Source organism: Physella acuta, unplaced genomic scaffold, assembly GCF_028476545.2.
Source record: "Physella acuta isolate Inbredline_101_S28 unplaced genomic scaffold, ASM2847654v3 ptg000131l, whole genome shotgun sequence".
Lineage (NCBI taxonomy): Eukaryota > Metazoa > Mollusca > Gastropoda > Physidae > Physella > Physella acuta.
This window is the reverse complement of record NW_026731650.1, coordinates 19333-46103: the sequence shown is the minus strand read 5'-3', so window position 1 is coordinate 46103 and position 26771 is coordinate 19333. Positions and strand designations below refer to the sequence as shown.

The 26771-nt window shown below is 42.3% G+C and overlaps 1 protein-coding gene across 4 annotated transcripts; it reads right to left on the bottom strand.

Annotated features, from left to right (window-relative positions):
- Nucleotides 1–143: 143 nt before the first annotated feature.
- On the bottom strand, nucleotides 144–25288 carry LOC131935089 (ceramide phosphoethanolamine synthase). 4 transcript variants are annotated; one of them, XM_059291391.1, is made up of 6 exons: nucleotides 25043–25288; nucleotides 20740–20805; nucleotides 2845–3760; nucleotides 1913–2035; nucleotides 962–1042; nucleotides 144–451 (listed from the first exon to the last, which is right to left on the bottom strand). In XM_059291391.1, the coding sequence occupies exons 2-6, from the start codon at nucleotides 20793–20795 to the stop codon at nucleotides 428–430; spliced, it is 1200 nt and encodes a 399-aa protein (XP_059147374.1). In that variant the 5' UTR covers nucleotides 20796–20805; nucleotides 25043–25288; the 3' UTR covers nucleotides 144–427. The 4 variants fall into 4 exon arrangements, with proteins under 4 accessions (XP_059147374.1, XP_059147376.1, XP_059147375.1 ...); XM_059291393.1 differs by lacking the exons at nucleotides 20740–20805; nucleotides 25043–25288 and adding an exon at nucleotides 15731–16129; XM_059291392.1 differs by lacking the exons at nucleotides 20740–20805; nucleotides 25043–25288 and adding an exon at nucleotides 8065–8367.
- Between the last annotated feature and the right edge of the window lie 1483 nt (nucleotides 25289–26771).

Below are 26771 nucleotides of genomic sequence, written 5' to 3'. Positions count from 1 at the left end.
ATGATAGGAACACATTCACTTAGCACTTCAGCATAGCTGAAAATCTTGTTTAAAGCTCCTTACAGGAACATCAAAATCTTTGAAAACAAACACACCCTTCAGGGAAAACATCTAGAACAAAAAAGTCATTTAACAGTGAAGGTATGATATTATGAATCTGTAAGCTTCCACTCTTTCTTTTTCCATTTCCTGTACTGTAGACTGGAGTAAGACAATCCTAGAACAAATGTTTGAAATAATTTCTGTAGCAGCTGGTAAAATGTTTTTATCATGGTGGAGTGCCATTCCAAGCTAGGAGTTGGAAGATGGTGTAACCAGATTAGGCGTCAATGGTGTCTGTATCCAGATTTGAATGTCCACTGCAGTAGGTGAAAAATATCCACTCACCAGGTAGTCCGTAAGGCGTGGTGTTGAGGCACAACTCAGTTCAGAGATTTAAAACTGTCCGCAGCTGAAATGGGAGACACAATTTCATTAGATTTTTTTTTTACACAGCTCAACAGTGCAGGAAGGGCCACGCTGAACAATTACATACAGTGATACAATTGGAGAAAGTGATACAATTGGAGAAAGTGATACAACAGGAGAAAGTGATACAACAGGAGAAAGTGATACAACAGAAAGTGATACAACAGGAGAAAGTGATACAACAGTTGAAAGTGATACAACAGTTGAAAGTGATACAACAGTTGAAAGTGATACAACAGGAGAAAGTGATACAACAGGAGAAAGTGATACAACAGGAGAAAGTGATACAACAGGAGAAAGTGATACAACAGGACAAAGTGATACAACAGGACAAAGTGATACAACAGGAGAAAGTGATACAACAGGAGAAAGTGACACAACAGGAGAAAGTGACACAACAGTTGAAAGTGACACAACAGTTGAAAGTGATACAACAGGAGAAAGTGACAGAAGCAGAACATAGAACAGCATGTTTGAATGTGCCATTACTCACGTGTCTAATGTAGAGCAAGCTGACGATGTAGAGACCAACTATCACTGACAGGAGAATATACTGGGTGTAGTTTAAAAACTCCTGCACAAACAAACACAATTTTAATTACTAACACATTAAAACAAGCTTTTTTTTAAAAGAACCGACTATACAATAATACACTGATATTTCTAACTGTTTGTTGGTCTATAAAGCTACTTGTTTTTTTGTTCATAATTTTAGCAACAGGTCTCTTATTAATAGATAAGAATTATGACCAAGCAATAAAAATATTTCTTACTTTTGTGTAACATACTCGTGTTTTTTTTTTTTAAACTACATTATAATGCACCTTTTGTTGCAGGTGTGAACATATTTTATTGTAATGTTATCAATATGTGGGTTAATCAATCTATCACAATAGTTTTTTAAGTGATGACTTAACAAAAAGATGTCTCTTATTTTGAACAATTTTAAGTTGGTACATTGACAGTTTATTTTTTAAATACTGTAACTTTCAATTTATTCAAAAACCAAAGAAAATTAAAACTTTGGACAAAATGTAGACAGTGTCCACTAAATGTAGACAGTGTCCACAAAATGTAGACAGTGTCCACAAAATGTAGAAAAAATTCACAAAATGTAATCAGTATCTACAAAATGTAGACAGCATATGAACTTTAAAACAACAGAAAACTGAAATTAACTTAAAACACAGATTCCCATACTCTTCTAGTGACCTGTCTGAGTAGAGAGGAACAAAAATTATTTTTTACTATAAATAAAATGTGTTTTTAGAAATGTATTGCGCCATTAAAGTATTCAAATATAGCACAGTGTTTTATAATCAAAAACGTGATTAGATTAAAAAATGTCACTAGTGTACTTATAACTACAATGAGAAAATAAACAAGGCCACAAGTTTATCAGCTGATTCTTCACAAATGAAGAAAAAAAAGTTCAAAGACGTACCCATATCTTATCTATAATGATGGGAATGAGTATATACTGTAGCAGCGCTTGTCCTTCTAGAATCCTCCATAAATAAAACAGCACAACTGTAGTTGTTGAGTGACAAAGTTCAAATTGCAACATCTGAAATTGAAAGCAAGTGTTATTGTGTGTATGTTGATTAGCTCACCAATACATCAACAAAATTTGATTATTGTGTGTATGTTGATTAGCTCTCCAATACATCAATAAAATTTGATTATTGTGTGTATGTTGATTAGCTCACCAATACATCAACTAAATGTGTCTGATGTGTCTGTTAAGTAATATCGCACAGGTCGAATTTTCATGCCAAAACTGTTTTTGCTCAGTAATATAGTACGAGTCTACAAATACTGACCAACATTTCTAATAGAATACATTCCTTTGTAATTCATTAATTTATTAATAACTTACTTTGTTTAAGATATAAAATTGTTGATTAACAGTTTAAATGTGTACAAGTACTACACTCATGGAAGACATTTAAGAAATTAAAATTAATGTATTCAATTGAATGTTTGATGAGTGTTAAGTGTATTATTAATTAATAATAGGCATGGCTTAGCTATCGATAGTCTCAAGTTGAAAAATCCAGGTTCAAAATCATTAGAACGTCCTTGAGTCCATACAGCTCCGATGGCTACCTAACTCATGGAAGGGAAACAGATGGCTGGGCATAGTGATGACCCCATTATCCCTTTGTATGCAGCGGTCATTGAAACAGATGAACTCTACTTCATCTGCCCATGTGTCTTGGGCACAAACGGGAAAAGATGGTGATTATCAATTATCTGCAATAGCTTTTAAACTGAGCTGAAAGCTCTTTCATTTAAAAAAATTTAAAACAACTATTTAAAGTTAAAAGGGCTCAAATTGTTTTTTTAAATTTCCAGCATTCCCTTTAAACTTACAGACATTTTAGGATCCTTCAATGGTGTCTGGAAGATCTCCTTGAAATCCCCCACAACCAAGTCCCAGAACTTGCCAGCACAGGCCAGACACAGGCCGTAACAGAACACTTTCCAGAACAGGTACTTTATACTGTACGTTTCCCTGGGGGCCACGCTATGGCCGTTGGACACTAGCCCAGTCTTGGACGCTGCCTCCTGCGCTTTACTCCAGGTCGGCAGGTCCTGCTTGACGGGGTCAAACCGCTTCCATAAGTAGAATAAAATCCCAAAACACAGGAACACACCCCCTAGTGCGTCGCACGTAGTGTCCACGTAATATCCTGTAGTGGCACGCACTGACTGGAACTGTAGGTGGGTGCCGGACTGAGAACGGAAGACCACGCCATCAAAGGCGTCCAGCCAGGACCTGATCTGGAAGATGACCACGCCCACCCTGCGGTCATGCAGGTTCTCTGAGGCCACAAACTTCCCAGACAGGAGCCCCAGGAAGAGGTGGGTGAAGGAGATGATGTTGGGGGTGATGAAGCTGAAGCGGGTTGAGAACTGCGTCAGGGTGTCGAAGTACTCGGCGCTGGGGCTGATGATGTACTGGCTGGTGTGGTCATTCATCAAAGCCTTGACAGACAAGTGTGTGAAGGGGGAGTAGAGTTCGTCTGGCGCCCCGGGCTTGGAGTCGGCTACAATGTCGACGTTCCTGAACCTCATGAAGAGGATGATGTCCATGATGAAGTAGTAGGTGATCAGGATGAGCCCCACAAAGATGCAGGTCGTCTTGGCGTCCCGGAACACACTCAGCCCTAGAAAAGACATCTTTGATAAGGTTTCACAGCAGCAGATTCGACGAGGCCAGGACGGGGGTGGGGTCCAGTAGGCTGTCAGCTGGGGGCAGGGGCAGAAGGCATGTGCGTTTTTTAGCCTGGAAATAGACAGTGTTAGCATTAAATCATAATGTTGATTAAACTTCTTAGAAAGTTTAAAATAGATTGTCTTTTACACACACACACAAAAATACATAGTGCAGCTGATAATATTTTAAATCTACACTAACTCAGCTAAAAGGGTCTGACTAAATCTACTATTTAAAACAGAAATTTGATATAATTATGAATTAATTAATCAAGTACTGGCACAATTTGCATCCTTGAAATGAATTAACATAATCCAACAAAGCATTGAATTGTAGCACACACGACAGCACATCAGGTATTGTAGTGCTAATATCAACAGCTGTGTGTGAAGGTACTAACTGGACACGGGGATAAAAACAAGACAGACCTGTACAACCGGAGGGCTTCATGACACGACTAACAGAAAATCAATACCAAAAACTGCACCAACGGTCTTACAGGGGAGGTTCAAGTGGCCACTAGATCTAGTTACATCATCTCATTTCTCTAGCCCTGCTCGCCGGCAAATTTTAATTTCCCTTCGATAACTGAATCGGGACACACCGAGCCGTCTGCTGAGAGATGTGCGGTTGCTCTAATAACCAAAAAACTTAAAACTTTCTAATCTCGTTATGTAACATACAGCTCGACTGTTTCATTAAATGATCATTGATAAACAAAAAGCCTCCGATAAATCAACAAAAAATAAACACAAAAACGGGTCAAAGAATAATAGATTAAAAAAATAAGCGTGGGGGCTGTGATACGCTAACAATTATCGTGCGCGAGTATAAACACATCAATGGAATTGTATTTACATTACAAAAGTACGGCCATTGATATATTGGGGTTATCTTAAAGTGCTGGGTGGGGAGGGGGGATAGTACTGCGACTGAGCTGTAAGTATAAGGTGTCATACATACATACCGCGATGTGTGCTCTACCAGCTTAAAGCTGTTCAGTTCTCCTACAGCCTTGACAGTGGGTGGGGGGGGGGGGGTGTCTCTCTGACATTTTAAATAGTTTCATATAATCGAGTTGGGATGGCTGTACCGGAGGAGGGCGCCTAGAGCTTGTCCCCCAAAAAAAAGACATTTGGCTACCTCAAGACGTCACCAAACAAAACCGATGCTGCTGGTATTTAAAAACCTGATTACGGTCTAACTTGTTGGAACCTGACTATGTGTGTAGGGACCGTTACACCAGTAAAACTTGATTATACGTGTAGGGCCGTTACACCTGAAATCTTAACCGAATTACTTCACGACCAAATTAGCTGCAGATTGAAAATAACCAATCGATAGTGTCACGTGGTTTACAGATATCAATCAAGTATCGATCGGCAGAAAATCTGGAAAGACACGTTCATTTTAGCACAAGGGCGGGTGGGGGGGACGGGGGGGAGCGGACTCTACAACAGGTGGGAAGGGAGGAGGGGACTACGGGTAGGAAGACTAGCGGGTGGAGGGACACGGGGGGGAGGGGGGCTGTTTAACGGGTGGGAGGGGGACTATATAGCAGGTGAAGGACTGTTTTCTTGAGTGCCAGTAGGATTAGGCAATGTTGGCATAAGGCCACACTCAACCCGTACCCAACAGTATGAGAGATCGCGCTAACAAAGGCATGTGTTGATGTTAGTCTCACTATGGTAAAATCGATAGCAGGTAAGTAAAGGTGGCCGTCACACAAAGCGCCCCAAACGTAGTTGTTCCAAGAAACGTTCGTGTTTTCCACGCTGACTAACGTGTTGACAACTGCGCTCTAGCACTTGGCCATGCCGCTCCACGGTGTCGCTTATATCAGCAACGGTAACGTTAAACTGATACCCAACCCATCCGAATACCCGAAATCTGACCAACATTAAGCGGCACTCATCTCCCCCCCCCCCCAAACATTGGCACCCCCCCCCAAGACACCCACATCAAACATTAGGCGCCACACCCTCCCCACCCCAAGACCCCCACATCAAACATTAGGCGCCACACCCTCCCCACCCAAAGACCACCCCCCAAAGACCCCCACATCAAACATTAGGCGCCACACCCTCCCCACCCCAAGACCCCCACATCAAACCTTTGGCGCCACAACCTCCCCATCCCAAGACCCCCACATCAAACATTAGGCGCCACACCCTCCCCACCCAAAGACCCCCCCCCCCACACCCCCCAAGACCCCCACCCATCAAACAGTAAATCTCTAGTTAGAAAGGCCGGCGACTAAAAACCACTTCCCACAGAGCCAGCCAACAGAGACTTGATTACCATACAGAACGGGAGTCCCAAAACATTTAGAAACCATGTCCCGTCGAGATACACACACAAATTCATCTCAGAATGGAAATTGGAAACAGCTTTCAGTAGAGATCACTCTTCCTTTTAGGCATCTCTACGGGCGCTGGGGGGAGGGGGCATTGCCCCCCCCCCCCCACACACAAAAAAAAAGGAAAAAATATTTAATTTATAAATATATCATTTTACCAGTTTCTGCACCCCCCCCCCCCCCCCATCCTTTTCGAGAAAAATGTCTGAAAGAAACCAATGTAGAGTTATGGACAAGCTTTCAGCGAAGAAGTTTGCCTAAAAAAAAAGGGCGGATGACAGAGATGATGTTGGGGAGAAAACATCGGCAACCTTTCTTTACACCAGCGGACAAGCGTGGCAGCCACTCCATGAATAATTTACTGGCGTCATTTGTAAGCCATGCTCCTATTGGCTGGACCATCAATGTTACGATGGAATGGAGGCTCTTTTGTTCTAGATCTATGTTGGCGTGATAGAGGAGCACATATTAGGGGGGTGGACTGAGGTTACATTCAGAAAGGGGTCCAGTTTTCATAAAATCAAATTGTAACAGAAAAGAAAAATGACGTGATTTATAACCAGAATTTCGTTCAAGCATCTCTGCGGGGGTGGGGGGGGGGGGGGGGGGGGGGGGGAACTCGCATCCCACAAACCAAATAGAATTTATATATATAAATATATACTTTAGTGTAGCTGTTGTCGACCCCTACCCTGAAAGTTTCCAGTGCCCCCACCCACCCCCCGAAGAAAATGTGAAAGAAACAGCTGATGACACTACTAATTAAGCCAATTACTGTTCTGAATCCATCTCGTCACGTTAGATCCGACAGCTGACAAAAAAAAAATTTTAACATTTTATTTGTTCACATTGTCATCGTAACAAAAAATTTGAACTTTTTATTTAAATATCAAAGCAAGTTCGATTTTTTTTAAAAAGGTTAAGAGCTAAATCTGTCTGGAAGGGGGAGGGGGGTTGCTTCACTGTTACAAAACATGCATGCCGTCTAACTGCGCAATAAAAATGGTAATATATGGTGATGTGGTGTATACTAAACCAGTGTAGTTGGACAGATGGGTCTTGCAAGAAGAAACAGCAGCCATACCAAAACCACAAAAAAAAAACTCCAGCTTGAAATCTCAAGTGTTGGCCGTCAATGTGACCGAACACAGCACTTGAATTATTTATGTGAGCGACAAGTCAAAGTGAGGTGACGATCAGCTTACTCTAACCGTGAGGGGGGGGGGGTCTTGAACAAAATAAAAAATAATTCTAAAGTCAGCTGGGTGTGACCTTGATTCATGACCTCGTTTCATGACCTGACCTGTTATGGTAGGACCTGGACCAGAGAAGTCTTTGCTTTAGTTTGTTGTCTGTAGCCATGGTAACGAGCATAAACAAAAATTGGTGTACGGACTGACAGACATTCTTTAAGTCACCTGATTAGCTGTAGCAGGAATGTGAGTGAGGGAGGGAGGTAGGGGAGGTGGTGGAGGAGGGGATGGCTTATCGGGTGAGGCAAAGAGCATGTTAGGTGAGGTGGGAGGGGGGGGGGGGTAGTGTGACAACCGGATGTTGGGTTGCCAACAAGTTCAGAGTTGTGTGGGACAAGATGGGGAGCTGTAGATGCGGGGTGGGGCAGTCTTCAGAGAGACAACCACGGCTTTTTGTCACTAGTCAGGTCTACGAGTCCGAATAAATCGAATCACAGATACATTAAATTTAGCTGCAAACCTAACCCTGTTGACTAAGCCGTACGCTTAATTTAACAGAACAAATCGTTATCGTAACTCAGTACTCCTCAAAATAGATATATGGGTACTTCTAATCGAAATGAACCCAGTAACGTCTAAATATTTAACTGAGCATGTGTGTAGATAGTGACTACACATCCCCCACACACACCTGCCCGCACCAGATTGTGTGTGGGTTGTCTATAACCCAGCCATTAACCTGCCAGCGGTAACATCGCTAACGTTAACCACGAGACGAGATCTGGATCGATAGATTGGCTAATTGAAACAACTCTACTTACGTCCCAGCCGCTGGTCCCGCCTTCTCCGTCATCCTGACCACAACACACGGCAACACGGGTCAGATAGATAGCACAGCCGTATCAATTAGGTCGGTGATCAGGAACAGGTACGACTGGTCTATGTAGCAGATACCGCTAGTCTATGTTGGTGTATGCTGTGCAGGCCATGTCTAGCACGCTGTCGTATGAGGGAGCCGTTCAGACACAGACGACCGAATACCGACCGGTGGGGAAAGTTCAAGGGGGGAGAGGTCACCAGGCGACGGTGTTCAACGAACCGTGACGGCCACCGGCGAACCGCGATAGGTGTAACAGTGCCGCTCCCGTGGTCGTGAGGTTCGACACCGCTGTCGTAGCAGGAGTTGTTTACATAAGCGGCAGACGAGCAGTCAATACACCACATCGATAGGTGCAACAATGACGGCACCAACAGCATTACAAGTCAACCAAGACTGAGTCAGCGGCATGGCAGTTCATCGAGGGTTGAAAATCAACAGTTTAAAAATCAAAGTTTCGCCCACAGGAAGTTAAACAAACAGTCAACACAGGGTGCCCACCTGCTATAGAACCTTGTCTCTGATTGGCTGGGAGTGAGCGACAATATTGGATCAACAGATAAGCCAAGAAAACAGCTCACTGAATGTTCACTGATAGCGTCAACAGTGATAACGATAGACCCATACAAGCAAAAAGTACACATACAACAAGTTATGTGAAATCTGTATGTGATTTCGTCATGGACACCATAACAAAACCACACAAAAAAGCGAATGCCATAACAAAACCACAAACAAGTGAATGCCAATCTAAGTTGGCTTAGAGTTAGAGGTACCTGCATCAATTTTTTATGAGCGTGTGTAGAAAGTGCTGGGTTACAATTTACAATCAGCCATCGGTGGCGCGGCATTTGAAAACCAGCACCTAGCCCACCTGATAAGATAAGGCGATACACCGTGACTTGATTGCGTCATCATAGATCAGTCTCAAGATTGTATCTCCTGGCATTACGGTGGGACAAGTACACTGTTTTCTTTGGGTGTAGGCAAGGCTTGGACAGACAGCGACTGTCCTGTCAGACAATGCCAGCTATGGAAAGACAGCTACTGGTGGTGAGACGATGTGGTGACGAAAATTCACGAGTTCGAATCCCGGGTTCGTATCCCTTAAGTCCACCCAGCTCTAATGAGTACCAGACCCACGTTAGGGAAAGTAAAGGGGACTGGACATAGTGCTGACCACACCATACCTTCATATGGCGTGCTCATTGAAACAGGTGAACTCTACTTCACCTGCCCCGTGGACCGTCAGGTGAGATTGGCCTGGTGAGGTTGGTGTGGTGGATCCGTGTGGAGAACGGTATATGTAGATATTACAGTAGTTCAGAACATTCAATCAACAAGCTGTCCTATCTTAAAGAACAAAATAAAAAACAACCTATTTAAACTGATCGATATTTCCGATAACAATGAGAAGGAATTCAGTTAACAGGTGTGATCATTAAATACCATCCCAATTGAATCTGTCAGCAGCGTCACAAGTTGGTGACAGCTTACTAGGTGACAGCTAAGTGAGGTCCTAGTACTGCGCTGTGTAAGGGCTTGGTGTGTTGTGTGTGATAGTTTGGTGTGTTGTGTGTAACGGCTTGGTGTGTTGTGTGTAAGGGCTTGGTGTGTTGTGTGTAAGGGCTTGGTGTGTTGTGTGTAAGGGCTTGGTGTGTTGTGTGTGATAGTTTGGTGTGTTGTGTGTAAGGGCTTGGTGTGTGTAAGGGCTTGGTGTGTTGTGTGTAAGGGCTTGGTGTGTTGTGTGTAAGGGCTTGGTGTGTTGTGTGTAAGGGCTTGGTGTGTTCTGTGTAGGGGCTTGGTGTGTTGTGTGTGATAGTTTGGTGTGTTGTGTGTAAGGGCTTGGTGTGTTGTGTGTAAGGGCTTGGTGTGTTGTGTGTAAGGGCTTGGTGTGTTGTGTGTACCGGCTTGGTGTGTTGTGTGTAACGACTTGGTGTGTTGTGTGTAACGGCTTGGTGTGTTGTGTGTAACGGCTTGGTGTGTTCTGTGTATGGTTTGGTGTGTTGTGTGTAACGGCTTGGAATGAAGTGTGTAACGGCTTTAAACGAGTAGCGGCTGTAAGTTCGGCACGCATTGACAATCAAGTGATGTAACATTTGGTTCCCGACTAGAATTAGCCCACGGCGAGAGATCTATCAATATAAGTAACAGGCAATCTATGTGATGCCAGGGGAGGGGTGGGGAGGTGGCGTCATTCGAGCAAATAGCTCCACCGGTTGGCTGATTAGATATAAGCTCTAGCGATCTTTCAGGGTGCTGGTCAATGCAGCTGACCATTTGTATGTCAGGCTAGCTTTGTTGTCAGTCATGTAGGTCAAACACCACGCATATTCTTGTCAGTCATGTAGGTCAAACACCACGCATCTTGTCAGTCATGTAGGTCAAACACCACGCATGGTGTGATGTTGTCAGTGATGTATATCAAACACCACGCATCTTGTCAGTCATGTAGGTCAAACACCACGCATCTTGTCAGTCATGTAGGTCAAACACCACGCATCTTGTCAGTCATGTAAGTCAAACACCACGCATCTTGTCAGTCATGTAGGTCAAACACCACGCATCTTGTCAGTCATGTAGGTCAAACACCACGCATCTTGTCAGTCATGTAAGTCAAACACCACGCATCTTGTCAGTCATGTAAGTCAAACACAACGCATCTTGTCAGTCATGTAGGTCAAACATCACGCATCTTGTCAGCCATGTATATCAAACACCACGCATCTTGTCAGTCATGTATATCAAACACCACGCATGTTGTGATGTTGTCAGTCATGTATATCAAACACCACGCATGTTGTGATGTTGTCAGCCAACTTAAAACAATAATGTGCTACGTAGGTTGGGGTGTGGAGTAGGGTAGGGGGAGGGGATCTTAAAATATCACGTTAATTGTATTTCAGATTTTCAAGAAGATGATGGTTATAATAGTTTTATCACGGAGAGTAGGTGTGGCTAGAGCTTGGTGCGCCATTCATGGACGACATCTCATGTTAAATATTGTCTATTTTTTTGTTACGACAACACAACTGTACCTGACTCACACAGTACAACATCTGTGATCTATAACTGTACGCTGTTGTCAGCAGCGACCAGAGATTTTTATTACATTGTGTCTATCCCATCTTTGTTTCAAACACTTGACGTGTGGCTATTTTGTGACATATGGCTCTTTTGTGACATATGGCTCTTTTGTGACATTTGGCTCTTTTGTGATATTTGGCTCTTTTGTGACATTTGGCCATCTTGTGACATTAGGCCATCTTGTGACATTTGGCTATCTTGTAACACCTAGCCACTTGCGCCATATGGCCATCCTGTGACATTCGGTCATCCGGTGACATTTGATGATCTTGCAGCGTGGAGTGGAGTGGCGTCATGTTGCTGCATTATTTACAAGTGTTAATATCAGCCTCCACCACCGGCTATGCTGGTGTGAGAACTAATCTTTTTTTTTACTCACGCTGGGTGGTGATGGAGAGGGTTCCATAGTCGACAATCTAGTGCACGAGACTGTTCCGATGACGTCATGTCATTTGAGTCGGTCTTCACCCCTACCCCTGGTATAAAAAAACCAAAACCTCTCCAAGCCCCACCCACAAATACGAGTTGTTCCACGCCTCTAACACAAGCTTACACCCCACACAAATTAGACACGATCTTCACTCTATCGTGCTATAGACCGTTCCATTTGTTGAGGCAGGGCTATGTACCAGGAGCAGGACTATGGAGCAGGGCTATGGAGCAGGGTCTATGGAGCAGGACTATGGAGCAGAGCTATGGAGCAGGAGCAGGACTATGGAGCAGGAGCAGGACTATGTAGCAGGAGCAGGACTATGTGGCAGGAGCAGGACTATGTATCCGGAGCAGGGGCTATTGAGCAGGAGCAGGACTAAGGATCTGGAGCAGGGTTATGTAGCACGTGTTGTGGTGTGTTGCAGGACTACGGAGCAGTTCATCTTTTAACACCACATCAAGTAAAATTGGAAACAAACTAAAAAGAAATCCCAGACATCAAAGTCTAGCGTATGGAATAAAGATCAAACAGACTAATTAATAATTAACACAGCTAATTACGATTTACGCATGCAAGGGTCGCTGCGACCTTCAAGCTAACGTAACACAGCAAGAAGCTGGACTAAATACCGACAGTCGACCACATAAGGACATCACTAAGAGAAGCTGGACTAGATACCGACAGTCTACCAAACATTTCTTTTGGACATCACTAAGAAAAGTTGGACTAAATACCGATAGTTGACTAGACACCGAAGTATCATAATCTTATAATAACCGTTAATCTATCGGCAACTAGACTAGATCAAAGTAATACCACTATAAACCGTCTCAACAAGCACCCATACAACCAACCCATATAACCACCCCATACGACCACCCCATACAACCACTCATACAAGCACCCCATACAACCACCCATACAACCACTCATACAACCACTCATACAAGCACCCATACAACCACTCATACAACCACTCATACAAGCACCCCATACAACCACTCATACAAGCACCCATACAACCACTCATACAACCACTCATACAAGCACCCATACAACCACTCATACAACCACTCATACAAGCACTCATACAACCACTCATACAACCACTCATACAACCAACCATACAACCACCTCATACAACCACCCATACAAGCACCCCATACAAGCACCCCATACAACCACCCATACAACCACTCATACAACCACTCATACAACCACTCATACAAGCACCCCATACAAGCACCCCATACAACCACTCATACAACCACTCATACAACCACTCATACAACCACTCATACAAGCACCCCATACAACCACTCATACAACCACTCATACAACCACTCATACAACCACTCATACAAGCACCCCATACAACCACCCATACAACCAACCCATACAACCGCTCATACAACCAACCCATACAACCAACCCATACAACCACCCATACAACCAACCCATACAACCAACCCATACAACCACTCATACAACCACCCCATACAACCACTCATACAAGCACCCCATACAACCACTCATACAACCACCCATACAAGCACCCATACAACCACTCATACAACCACCCATACAACCACCCCATACAACCACTCATACAACCACCCCATACAACCACTCATACAACCACCCATACAACCACTCATACAACCGCTCATACAACCAACCCATACAACCACTCATACAACCACTCATACAACCAACCCATACAACCAACCCATACAACCACTCATACAAGCACCCCATACAAGCACCCCATACAACCAACCCATACAACCAACCCATACAACCAACCCATACAAGCACCCCATACAACCAACCCATACAACCACTCATACAAGCACCCCATACAACCAACCCATACAACCACCCATACAACCAACCCATACAACCACCCCATACAAGCACCCCATACAACCACTCATACAACCACTCATACAAGCACCCCATACAACCAACCCATACAACCACTCATACAAGCACCCCATACAACCAACCATACAACCAACCCATACAACCAACCCATACAAGCACCCCATACAAGCACCCCATACAACCAACCCATACAACCACCCATACAAGCACCCCATACAACCAACCCATACAACCAACCCATACAAGCACCCCATACAACCACCCCATACAACCAACCCATACAACCAACCCATACAACCACTCATACAAGCACCCCATACAACCAACCCATACAACCAACCCATACAACCAACCCATACAACCACCCATACAAGCACCCCATACAAGCACCCCATACAACCAACCCATACAACCACCCATACAACCACCCATACAACCAACCCATACAACCAACCCATACAACCACTCATACAAGCACCCCATACAACCAACCCATACAACCAACCCATACAACCACCCATACAACCAACCCATACAACCACCCATACAACCAACCCATACAACCAACCCATACAACCAACCCATACAACCACCCATACAACCAACCCATACAAGCACCCCATACAACCACTCATACAAGCACCCCATACAACCAACCATACAACCACCCATACAACCACCCATACAACCACCCATACAACCGCCCACCGGGTCAAAGGTACCGCTATCTGTGATTTGGCACTGACCCAGCACAAGAAATTCTACCCACGTAAACACTTGCCCCGTTGTTTATAAACAGCCGAGGTTGGAATATAATAGTAAAACCTACCAGCGGTGGTTGGAATATACCAGTAAAACCTACCAACTAAGCCTACCAGCGGTGGTTGGAATATACCAGTAAACCTAACAACTAAACCTACCAACTAAACCTACCAGTGGTGGCTGGAATATACCAGTAAACCTAACAACTAAACCTACCAACTAAACCTACCAGCGGTGGTTGGAATATACCAGTAAACCTAACAACTAAACCTACCAACTAAACCTACCAGTGGTGGTTGGAATATACCAGTAAACCTAACAACTAAAACTACAAACAGACAAGGCTAGTAAAAATAAACAGCCAGATAAAAGGCTGACCACGTCTCGGCCATAAACACGGTGGATACCACGAGCTATTGTTTAGGACTAGATATCTATGTCATATTGTCAAAACCAAGTTTTGGGGGCATACACTGGGTGGACCAATCAATAGCCAGCACCAGACTTGATCATTTCAAGATACAGGACACCAGGCGTCAAATTGTGGGGTGGGGGCAATGTGGGGTCACTGGGGGGGGGGGGGCAATGTGGGGTCACTGGGGATCTCGGTTGGGGAGCCGCGGGAGGGGTTGGGGCAGCTCGGGCCAGGGGTTGTGAATAGTGGGGGTTGGGTAGCGCAGTCTGACGTTTGCTTTTTGTGTGTATATGCCAGTAAACTGTTGACCCTGGGCCCAAAAAGTGCACCCCTAGCATAAAAATTGATTCGACCCACTGTTCGTTGAGGTGAGAAAATAATGTGGGGTATGTAAAGCTCATGTGGGTAAAAATGTGGGGTATGTAAGCTGATGTAGATAAAAATGTGGGGTGTGGGGTATGTAAGCTGATGTAGATAAAAATGTGGGGTATGTAAGCTGATGTAGGTAAAAATGTGGGGTATGTAAGCTGATGTAGGTAAAAATGTGGGGTATGTAAGCTGATGTAGGTAAAAATGTGGGGTATGTAAGCTGATGTAGATAAAAATGTGGGGTATGTAAGCTGATGTAGATAAAAATGTGGGGTATGTAAGCTGATGTAGATAAAAATGTGGGGTATGTAAGCTGATGTAGATAAAAATGTGGGGTATGTAAGCTGATGTAGGTAAAAATGTGGGGTATGTAAGCTGATGTAGGTAAAAATGTGGGGTATGTAAGCTGATGTAGGTAAAAATGTGGGGTATGTAGTAAGCTGATGTAGGTAAAAAATGTGGGGTATGTAAGCTGAAGTAGATAAAAATGTGGGGTATGTAAGCTGATGTAGGTAAAAATGTGGGGTATGTAAGCTGATGTAGATAAAATTTGGGGTATGCATGTAGGTTGATAGAGATAAAAATGTAGGATTTGTATCTAGGCCGCTGTAGAAAAAAATGTGGGGTATGTATGTTGATAGAAAAAAAAATGTGTACCTTGGTTGGCTCATCGTGGCACTAGGTCAAGCGTGAAACTCAGCTGCTATCCCTCTCTACCGACACACACCATCCTTACACACATTGTTCCCTACACACCGTGTCCCCACACACAATGTGACTCCTGTGACCGTCACGGTCAGCCTCTGACTGCGGTAACCTGAACGTCTGCTGAGGTACGACAGTTAGACCTGGCAGGGCGACACACCGGGCCAGCTAAATCCAGTACCCGGCCGTGCCACGCTCCAGCGACCACAAGACGTTGATGTAAACAAAGTCACGAGCCAGTCTTCCAGGTGGAACACGTGACCAGTAGCCCTTGAATTCAAATCACTTTATCAATACCCATTAATGGGGCTACTTAACTGGTTAAAACACTGGCTACCTGTCTAAACAAAAAATTGCCTACCTGCCTAGCTAAAGTACTGGCTACCTGACTAGCTAAGACACTGCCTACCTAATTGGCTACACGTATAGCTAAAACAATGGCTACCTGTCTAGCTAAAACACTGGCTACCTGTCTAGCTAAAACAATGGCTACCTGTCTAGCTAAAGCACTGGCTACCTGTCTAGCTAAAACAATGGCTACCTGTCTAGCTAAAACACTGGCTACCTGTCTAGCTAAAACACTGGCTACCTGTCTAGCTAAAACACTGGCTACCTGTCTAGCTAAAACACTGGCTACCTGTCTAGCTAAAACACTGGCTACCTGTCTAGCTAAAACACTGGCTACCTGACTAGCTAAAACACTGGCTACCTGTCTAGCTAAAACACTAGCTACCTGTCTAGCTAAAACACTGGCTACCTGACGACAACCACCAGTAGCACTGGTTCAGGTGGTTTGAACGACTTACGCCGTCGTATCGTCCCCGCTGATCAATAATCCACTTGGGATTTTTTCAAAGTTGAACAGACCATTATCGGAAAGATAAAAAGACGAGATTATGTTCAACCAGATAAGACCCGGCGACCTATGGAGGTTTATTTATAGCCAGGCCAGAATAGATCACTCGTCAAAACAAACATTCGAACCAACTACTTCACGACATGCGCAATAACTGACCATGTTGGTAGAATTTGAACACGAATCAATAAGGTCTGATTGAGAACCAATCACTACTACAAACAAGCTTTTGTTTTGTTGTGCTGATAAGGTTTGAACTTAGCCATCGAAGGACGTGGTGTGTAAGGGAGCGAGATTACATGCGTAATTGTTCGTTGTTTTCTTAGCTCTCCTGGTCTGATCTCTGCTGGTTAGAGGATCGATAACTGACTGCACCGGACAACTTAGATATGGCTGCAGTCATGGGTGACAAGATATATGGCTGCAGTTTTGTATTGACAAGATATATGGCTGCAGTCATGGGCGACAAGGTATATGGCTGCAGTCATGGGCGACAAGGTATATGGCTGCAGTCATGTGTGACAAGATATATGGCTGCAGTCATGGGTGACAAGTTAAGAGTGCAGTCATGTATGACAAGATATATGGCTGCAGTTATGTGCGACAAGATATATGGCTGCAGTTATGTGCGACAAGATATGGCTGCAGTTATGTGCGACAAGATATATGGCTGCAGTTTTGTATTGACAAGATATATGGCTGCAGTTATGTGCGACAAGATATGGCTGCAGTTATGTGCGACAAGATATATGGCTGCAGTTTTGTATTGACAAGATATATGGCTGCAGTCATGTGCGACAAGATATATGGCTGCAGTCATGTGCGGCAAGATATATGGCTGCAGTTATGTGCGACAAGATATATGGCTGCAGTCAGGGGTGACAAGTTAAGAGTGCAAATATGCGTGACAAGTTATGGCTGCAGTTATATGTGCGACAGAAGTTACGACATGACTACAAACTATGAACCGGTAAGACTTCTTCAAATATCTAGACCCAGTTTAGAACCTTGCTATAAAGAAGCCGGAGTTCCGTGATTTGCTTATCACATCCTACCAGCTTGATGTGCTGACCTCCTATCTGGTCATCAGACACACACGGGACATGGGCCAACTGGTTAGGTTAGATACAATAGGACGTTTGTTGGGAACATGGAACAATGGAATATTTATGGGGAACATGGAACAATGGAATATTTGTTGGGAACATGGGACAATTGAATATTATTAGAACATGGAACAGTGCAATATTTGCCGGGAACGTGTTATAACGGAACTAATTCAAATTTACAGTAACATCACCAACCACCATGCCTTATATAAAAGAGAAAAGGAGAAACACTTCTAACACGTGATTCATGAGCACGAGACCAGAAAGGGGGAGCACGAGATAAGAAAGGAGGGGGGGGGGGGGGGGAAGTTACCAGGCCAAGATGTATGGGACGACTGCCGGGATTACAACAGCATCCAGTGAACCGCCCCGCCACTGGTGAACTAGCACGCTGAACCATCACTAACTGCTCACTCTGATCACGCACGTGTAATGCACTCAGTGACATTTGAAGGTACTGGTGCCAGATTTTGACAACATCGAACCTAGGTATAAACAAACTAGTGGAAGCAGCCAGCGAGTAGTGCCATACTGATAGTATTAGGCAACATGTGAATCAGGTTGGGGAGTAGGGCGAGAAGGTGGTGGGCTGTATGAGGTGGGGGAGGTTGGGGGAGAAGGGGAGGTCGGGGGAGAAGAGGAAATTGGGTAAGGTGGAGGAGGGGGTTACGTGAGAAGGGGTGGGTGAGGGGTTTAAGTAAGGTGGGTGGAGAGTATTCAGTGAAGTGGGGGCAGGGTGAGGTTAAGGCAGAAGATGGGATTAAATGGGATGGAAGAGGAGGTTGCGGTGGGGGTGGTGGGGGTGGTTGAGGGTTGCATGAAGTGGGGTTGGGTGAGGGTGTTAGGTGTGGTGGGAGTATGGTGAGGTTGGGGTGGGGTGGGGTGACAGCAGCCAATTATCGTCAGACCGCGACATATTTACATTGGCCCGCCGTGTTTAGACCAGTTTCCACCAATCAGATTCACTGCCCAGATTAACATCGCTCCCATTCAGATAAAACTTCCGGCCACCACTTGTACCATGAAACACGTTTGCTTTGCGACTGATAAACGTAATATTTATTCAATACAAATCTAACACCTCTTAACAAAACAACACGCTATTAACATCATACAAACTTACACAATGTACACGTATAGCACTGGACATCAGAAATGTGGAAAAACACTACAATGATTATATTTTAAAAAGTGTGCGAATCGGCGATTGTAAGCCAAGAAATAAAGAATAACCTTCCTGTCAAATGAATTCCGCTAGCAAGTTGATAAGGGGCACAACCCAGAAGGTAGACAAACACGTTATTGTTTACCGTTAGGCCTAGAAGGAAGGTTATAGACACACTTTTCATACAAGGGGACGTAATCCAGGATGTAGATTTAAAATCAAGGGGGCGTGGCTGTGTACGTTTATGTGTGTTTATTAAAGGTAAGTTGTGAAAACAAAACCAAGTTATACTTCTTGTTTTTAATCTAATCCTTGTAAATACGGGAAAACTGAAATCATCGCTGTTCCAATTAATTTCCCCTACGTGTTTACGCATTGAACAAGTAAAGCAAACAAAGTTAAAAAGATTTTTTTTAAAACACGGTATGTTATAACACATTTTTTTCCACACACCCCGTCTTATAATTTCCATAATTCGTTTCCCAGTGATATATAATATATACATTTCATACACATTATGTACAAGTCGTTGTTGTAAAGAGTGTATGTATAGACAGTTTTGGAGCAAGTGGCGGCAAGGTGACCGTTAAGCCGTTCCTAAATGGTGTGTTAGCGCATACACGAATGGTTTAAGTAACGAACTGAAACAAAGACTAGATAATGAAGCGGGGTCTGGCTGCTAAAGTAACGAGGTGATGGTGTCGGTAATGTTTCTCCTGCAAGATTCAACTTCCCCCCCAGTGGACAAATTAGCATAACGGACAAGTCAATTACCCAGCAGGCGAAGGTGAAACCACCGATCAGACGAGTGTCACGACTTCCTGTCTGCGACTTCTGCTTTGAGCTTTAATGAGGCAGCTGTTGGCTGTTTTTCCAAGTCCTAACTAAAACGTTTGTTTTTTTAAGTTCTAGACTAATGTCCTCTTCCGAAGTTCTGATGGGGTTTTAAAAGGACAAATAACAATACCAGAGCTACAGATTAACATAGCACTAGATTGGCTCAATGGTATAATATGGAGTTATTCTTCTTATCGATGTCTTTTTTGGGTTGGAGTTTAAGTACTAGTATACTACAGGTATATTGAGGCGCCACCATAACACAGGTTAGGGTTTAAGCACTAGTATACTTTGGCAACACGATAACAAGGGTTTCAGTTAATTTGGAATTACCTGGAGAAAATCCAAATGGATTCATGGGAACAAAGAAATAAAAAGATGAAGATTAGGAAAAGGGCCAGGGTAGCGATACGAACACAAAGATAACCCCGAACACGTCATGTCGGTATTTCAGTCATGACCGTAGCCCGAACACGTCATGTAGGTATTTCAGTCATGACCGGAGCCCGAACACGTCATGTCGGTATTTCAGTCATGACCGGAGTCCACGTGTCGTCATGTCGGTATTTCAGTCATGACCGGAGCCCGAACACGTCATGTCGGTATTTCAGTCATGACCGGAGTCCACGTGTCGTCATGTCGGTATTTCAGTCATGACCGGAGCCCGAACATGTCATGTCGGTATTTCAGTCATGACCGGAGTCCACGTGTCGTCATGTCGGTATTTCAGTCATGACCGGAGCCCGAACACGTCATGTCGGTATTTCAGTGATGACCGGAGCCCGAACACGTCATGTAGGTATTTTAGTCATGACCGGAGTCCACGTCATGTCGGTATTTCAGTGATGACCGGAGCCCGAACACGTCATGTCGGTATTTCAGTCATGACCGGAGCCCGAACACGTCATGTCGGTATTTCAGTCATGACCAGCCACCCTTCTCCCAACCACCCAAAGACAGAGAGTAAAGCGACAGCAACATATGTTTGACTTACTGTGTGGGCTGCGACTGGTCCTCCGACGTCACCACTGCTAGTCTTAGGTCAGGCATAGGGGCAACTCTGGGGAAGACAAAAGTCTTAGGTCAGGCATAGGGGCAACTCTGGGGAAGACAAAAGTCTTAGGTCAGGCATAGGGGCAACTCTGGGGAAGACAAAAGTCTTAGGTCACAAAATTCTTACGCTAAAACGTAACACTATAAACGTTAGCCTAGTGAGACAAAGCATGCCGTAGTCTCAAATAGTGGACAAACATTACGTATTAGCTCAGACAGAGACAGTGTTTCAAAGTTGACTCAGGAAAAACATATAATTGTTATATGTGGACAGACAAAAAGTATAATAAGTCTAGGAAAAATCGAACATTGTCACAGGTTAACAAAGCTTAAAATTAGCCCAAGGTAAAACAACTTAAGTTACAAAAACACATTGAAATGTCATGCTACAATGCATGCTACACTACATTTTTTAACATAACGATGTGCCTAATTAGTCCAAAAAAAAAACAAACATCGGTATAAAATTAGCCCAATGAAAAAAACAACAACGTGTATACTATAAAATTAGCCCACGAAAAACCAAACATCGGTATACAATTAGCCCTAGAAAACCGTATAAAATTAGCCCAAAAAAACACACACAAACATCGGTATAAAATTAGCCCAAAAAAAAACAAACATCGGTATAAAATTAGCCCAAGAAAACCCAAACATCGGTATAAAATTAGCCCAAGAAAAAACCCTACACTGCGTTGGGCGCGTGAGTCACCATCACACGGTAGGACACTGAGTCAAAACTCCTGACCTACTTAGTCAGTGATAACACAGTACCGTCAACAGTTTTCTCAAGTGTGGTAAAGCATCTGCTGCACCCACAACACCGTCCAATTACCGTGTGACCACGGGCCGTCGGTAATCACCGACATGCATCTATTCGCGACCCGACACGTGATAGCAAGGGTCACATACCTAATGTCCCTCCCCCACACACTACTGACCTCGACTTGGTGGACTTTGTACCCGGAGCATGCTGTGTACATATCGAGTACTAATCAATTGAATCAGATCAATACCAATGAACTGGTGGTGTACCTATCTTTGGTGGTTTTGTTTTTCGTGTGGAATTTTTTATAAGACAGTGGGTGTCTGGTGACTAATCAGGTCTGGAGTAAATGGTGACACTGCTCACTATAGTGACACAACACATTAACTGGTGATATATCACCTTAAGAATGTCACTATTCAATAGTGGTGAAAATGATGTCATAATTCAAGAGTGGTGACAATGAGGTCACTATTTAATAGTGGTGACAATGAGGTCACTATTCAAGAGTGGTGACAATGATGTCACTATTCAAGAGTGGTGACAATGAAATGTATGTCACTGTCAATAGAGGTCACTTAGATATATCACTATACATAACAAGGGTTCCGGTAAATCTAGGTATCAATGTAACAAGGGTTCAAGTATATCTATGCATCACAATAAAAAGGGTTCAAGTTTACCTAGACATCACTATAACAAGGGTTCCAGTATATCTGTCATGTACTACAACACACCCTTATTTCACAGCCAGCCAGCTTTTAACACATCTGACACCCAGACACAAAACAGAGCAGTGACTCACACTGGTTTATGCAAGCAGCAGAAAACTTTTAATTAATGTGTAATTAGCCAGTGAAAATTTAGATCAGTTGTGCACATAATTGACAATAATGCTGTGTTAATTAGCCAGGTAATTAAGCTAAGTCTGCTATGTCAACACTGCAGAAATATTACCAATTGCTCTTAAGTTACGGTAATTAAATTTCTAATGCTAACTAAATTTCTGCTCTGGAAAATGACAAAATATAGGCTTCGACTTTTAATGAAGCAGATTAAAAAAAATATCAGCAGTCTAAAATTGGTAACAGTTTAAACAACCATAATTAACTTTTATTAAGTAATATTAGTCATAAAACTGTAAACTGTTGTCAGTGGTTTAAAAAAAATATATTATTATAATGAAGCAGTATCACCAAAAAAATTAACGTAATGCTCTTTTGTTGTCTTTTGGGCACTTTTATTTGTATAATAAACCGGTAGTGATCTCCCCTAAACTTTCTCGAATATTCTTATATAAAACAACAGGGGATGGTAACTGGGGATATAGTTATGATTTTTAATCCATTTTAAATACTGAAACTTTTAAAAATAGAATAGAATCTCAGTAAAAAACAATTTCGCACCAAGCGAACGCCTAATAAAGGTGTGTATAATAGTGCGCAATAGTATTAGTACTTAATAAATTTACATTAGTTTTTTGAGAAATCGGAAGTAGCGTAAATTACTACTTCCGGTCAACGGAAATTACTCAAAATTTAACAGAAGGTAGAGAATTAGATCTTTTACTTACATGTGAAATTTCATTTATCTATCTGAAATGGTACTCAAGTTATAGGCTTTTGAAAAATTCAAAGTAGAAAAAGTACCACTTCCGGTTGTCGGAAATCGCTCAAAAGTTGATACGGATCTACGATTTTGATATAATACTTATATATGAAATTTCATCAACCTAGCTGTAACGGTACTCAAGTTATCGTGTTTACACACGGACACACACACAGACACACACACACACACAGACATATGGACAAGATTGCAAAATTATGTTTTTCCGTATGAGTGAGGTGTAAAACGTCGAGATTTGTAAAAATCTCGATTTTTTTTTTTGCACGATTACAATACTTTCTCTATACTACGTATATACGAGAAAGTAAAAATGATTGTTTTCCCTTCTGGAGTTTTATTAATAATTCTAAGGGGAAATAACCACAAGACGGCCCAATGTGTCTTGGGCACAAAAGGGAAAAGATGATGCTAACCACATGGCTTCATAAACTGGTAACAAATATGAGAGAAAACGAGAGAATATGAGAGAATACAATTGGTATTTTTAGAACATTTAAATCTATATAAAATATTTTAAAATAAACTCGTGTGAAGTAAAAAAAAGTGAATGTTGTTTGTTAAACACATCTGCAAGTTTATCAATACTAGAAACAGCTGATAACAACAATTAACATTTTATCACGGTAGCCTGTCTACATGTCCCCAGTCACCCTTCCTAAAGAATGGAGAACAGTGAAGGGAACTAAAAATATCTGGAAAATGTTTAGGCCTACTAGTTTACTAAATTGGTCGTAGTTGCTACTCGTACTCAATTAAAATTTCAGAAAATGAGTTATGAAAGTAGTGGACTTTTAAATTGAAATAAGCCATTATTCCACCTTCATGTGTTTTTATACATGTTTATGATACCTAGAGTTATTTACTTGATGTGCTTAATAAGGTCTAAAGTATAATAATAATGTTACTGTTAGGTTGTTAGTATTATTATTAGGCACAATCCAGATTTCTAAAACTTTAGCTGCAAGATTGCGTGGAGACTTAGACTACTTAAAGTAAATCAGATCCAAATGGCTAAATAATATAGGAATATAGATCTAGGCCCTATAGAAAAAAAATCTAGTATTATTTATATAGACTCTATAAAGACAAGCCTGCACTACCTAGTAGATCTAGTCTAGAATCTAGATCTAAGTGGCACTGTCTTCATCTAACTAACTAGTCTACTTATCTACTAACTAATAGTAATAACTACAAAACTATTTAACTTAGTAATCTTAACTTACTACTAACTACTATTACTAACTACTACTAACTACTTATAAAATTAATAAAATATAAATAGATTTCCTAGATCTAGTCTAGATCTAGAAAATCTAGATCTAGGGCTAGATCTAGATTCTAGATCTAGAATCTAGATCTAGTTTGAAGTTTCTAGTTATTAGTTACACTGTCTGTAGGCCTACTGATTCACTGATCAGTGATTATTACTTAATTACAGAAGGTAGGCCTAGGCCCTAATATTTTTAATAATTGTAGGCCTACTTTTTTTTTTTTTAGTTACTAGATCTAGATCTAGATCTTATTAATATTAGATTATACTCACTAGATTTCTAAGATCTAACTTCAATATACTGCACTACACTGTAATCATTGAAGACAATTTGCGAAAAAACACAATCGACACACTACAACACTGACTAGCCTACAGACAGTGCACAACATTGAACTTAGAACACACCACTGACACAGGAAAGAAAGTCCTTCAGATTCCACTACAACTCGTAATGCAAATTAAATCCGATTTATTGGTGGCAAGATCTAGAGATCACTCATTTAGTCTAGAATTGTGTTCATCGGTTTGCTAGTAGGGCCTAATAATATAGATCAAGAATAGTATTTTAAATCTTACCTTTTCGAATGTTTTAATACCACATCTGCCTCTCACATCTGGCGAAGAAGAGGACAAATTTACAACTTCCGCCTCTGCTGCCTGCAGTCACACACAGTGAGTCTACGATGGTCCACCGCCGTCAACACATCAAATAAACAAGGATGTGAGGGTACAGAGAATAACTCCAAAGAAAGATGTTTGAATTTGTCATTTTTAAAATAATGTACCAGGCCTAGATCTAGATCTATGTAGATCTAGTCTTGGGCCTAAATATGCACAGTTTTTAATATGTTGTCTCTTTCTTGATTTGAGTGTTGATGCTAAAAATAATGAATTATCACACAAGTGGTAAAACTAAATGCCAGTAAAAACCACCTACAATAATAGATTTCTATCTAGAACCCCGTGTAGGTCTAGAAATGTAGACTTGTTAAACATTTTTAGCATGAAAATAAACCTATAGAATCTATAAGTAAATCTAGATCTTTATCTAGAAAACAGATCGAATAACAAACTTGAAAATGTTCTTGCTTGTGTAGGCCGGTAGGCCTTTAAGCCATAGAGATCTAGATCTATTTAGTTCTAGAATCTATAGGCTAAGTCAAGCTGACCCAAACTCTGAAAGTGTTCGTTAACACTTTTTTTTAAAATTATTATTTAAGTTATTTGGAATGCAGACATTGCGCAACCACTCACTTACTCTTATAATAAAAATATTCTAAAAAGAAAACTCGGTCAAATAAACCTAGTCTAATTATTAAATTACAAATAACATACACAAACGGTTTTTTTTTAAAGCGTGGGGTGGGGGGGGGGGGAGGGGGTAAAAATTAAGCATTGAAAACAACATAATTGAGTGCAATTGAATATTTATATGCATCTTATATTAAAATAACCTCAAATGATTTAATTACAAAAAAGTACAAATATAACTTTAACAGTTAAATAATTAAATGGCTGCCCTTTTCTTCTGCCCCATAGGGTGCGGCGTCAAAACGGTCAGTGACAAATTGGCCCCGACTAAAGAGCCAGGACTCCCGACCCTTGTCCGACTCATATTTTTTTTACACAGTATAAATACTCTTGTCTGACTTTTAAAAAAAAAATTTACACGAAACTTTGCCGAGTGTAAACTGCTGTGAACTGTCACCAGTTGTAAAGGGGATGTGGGTGATTACACTCGGTCACAGGTGGTTGCGTCCCTGTAATCAAGGGACGGATCTGGCATGGTTGGTTAACTAGGTCACACGTTGAGAGCAGCCATGGCGTAACTTGGAGACACGGACGATAACTGGCACAATTGCATCTTCGACAGGGTTTCTTTCAGACATTTTTTTCGGAAGGGGGAGGGGGTTCAAATATCCGTGAGGGTGGAAGCGGAGGACAACGGTTGAAATATTTACTAAAAAGTATATATTTTGTATGTAAATATAGTATTATTTAAATTTTTCGTCAGGTCGAGTGCTTCGACTGCTACCCCCCCCCCCCCCCCCCCCCCCCCGACACACACACAAGAGGTGCCTGACAAAAACCCTGGTCTAAGGAAACATTGTGTAACATTGAAACAACTTATATAACCTATTTCTAAGACCGGGTGAATATTTTACATTTTTAGTGGGGGCAGAGTTTCTTCCAGGCATTTACCGCCCCCCCCCCCGAACGAAATGAAAATTATATAGAAAATATATACTTTTTACAGTGTCCCCCCCCCCACCCCCCGAAAAAAGTCTACCGCCCCCCCCCCGAA

What these genes read in the sequence shown, in the direction of transcription:
- LOC131935089 (XM_059291391.1), bottom strand. Translation starts at nt 20,795, where the DNA reads ATGCCTGACCTAAGACTAGCAGTGGTGACGTCGGAGGACCAGTCGCAG. An exon ending in TCATTATAGATAAGATATGG is followed by an intron (nt 1,043 to 1,912) that starts GTACGTCTTTGA and finishes TTGTTTGTGCAG; the next exon opens with GAGTTTTTAAACTACACCCA. An exon ending in GCTTGCTCTACATTAGACAC is followed by an intron (nt 452 to 961) that starts GTGAGTAATGGC and finishes CTCCCATTTCAG; the next exon opens with CTGCGGACAGTTTTAAATCT.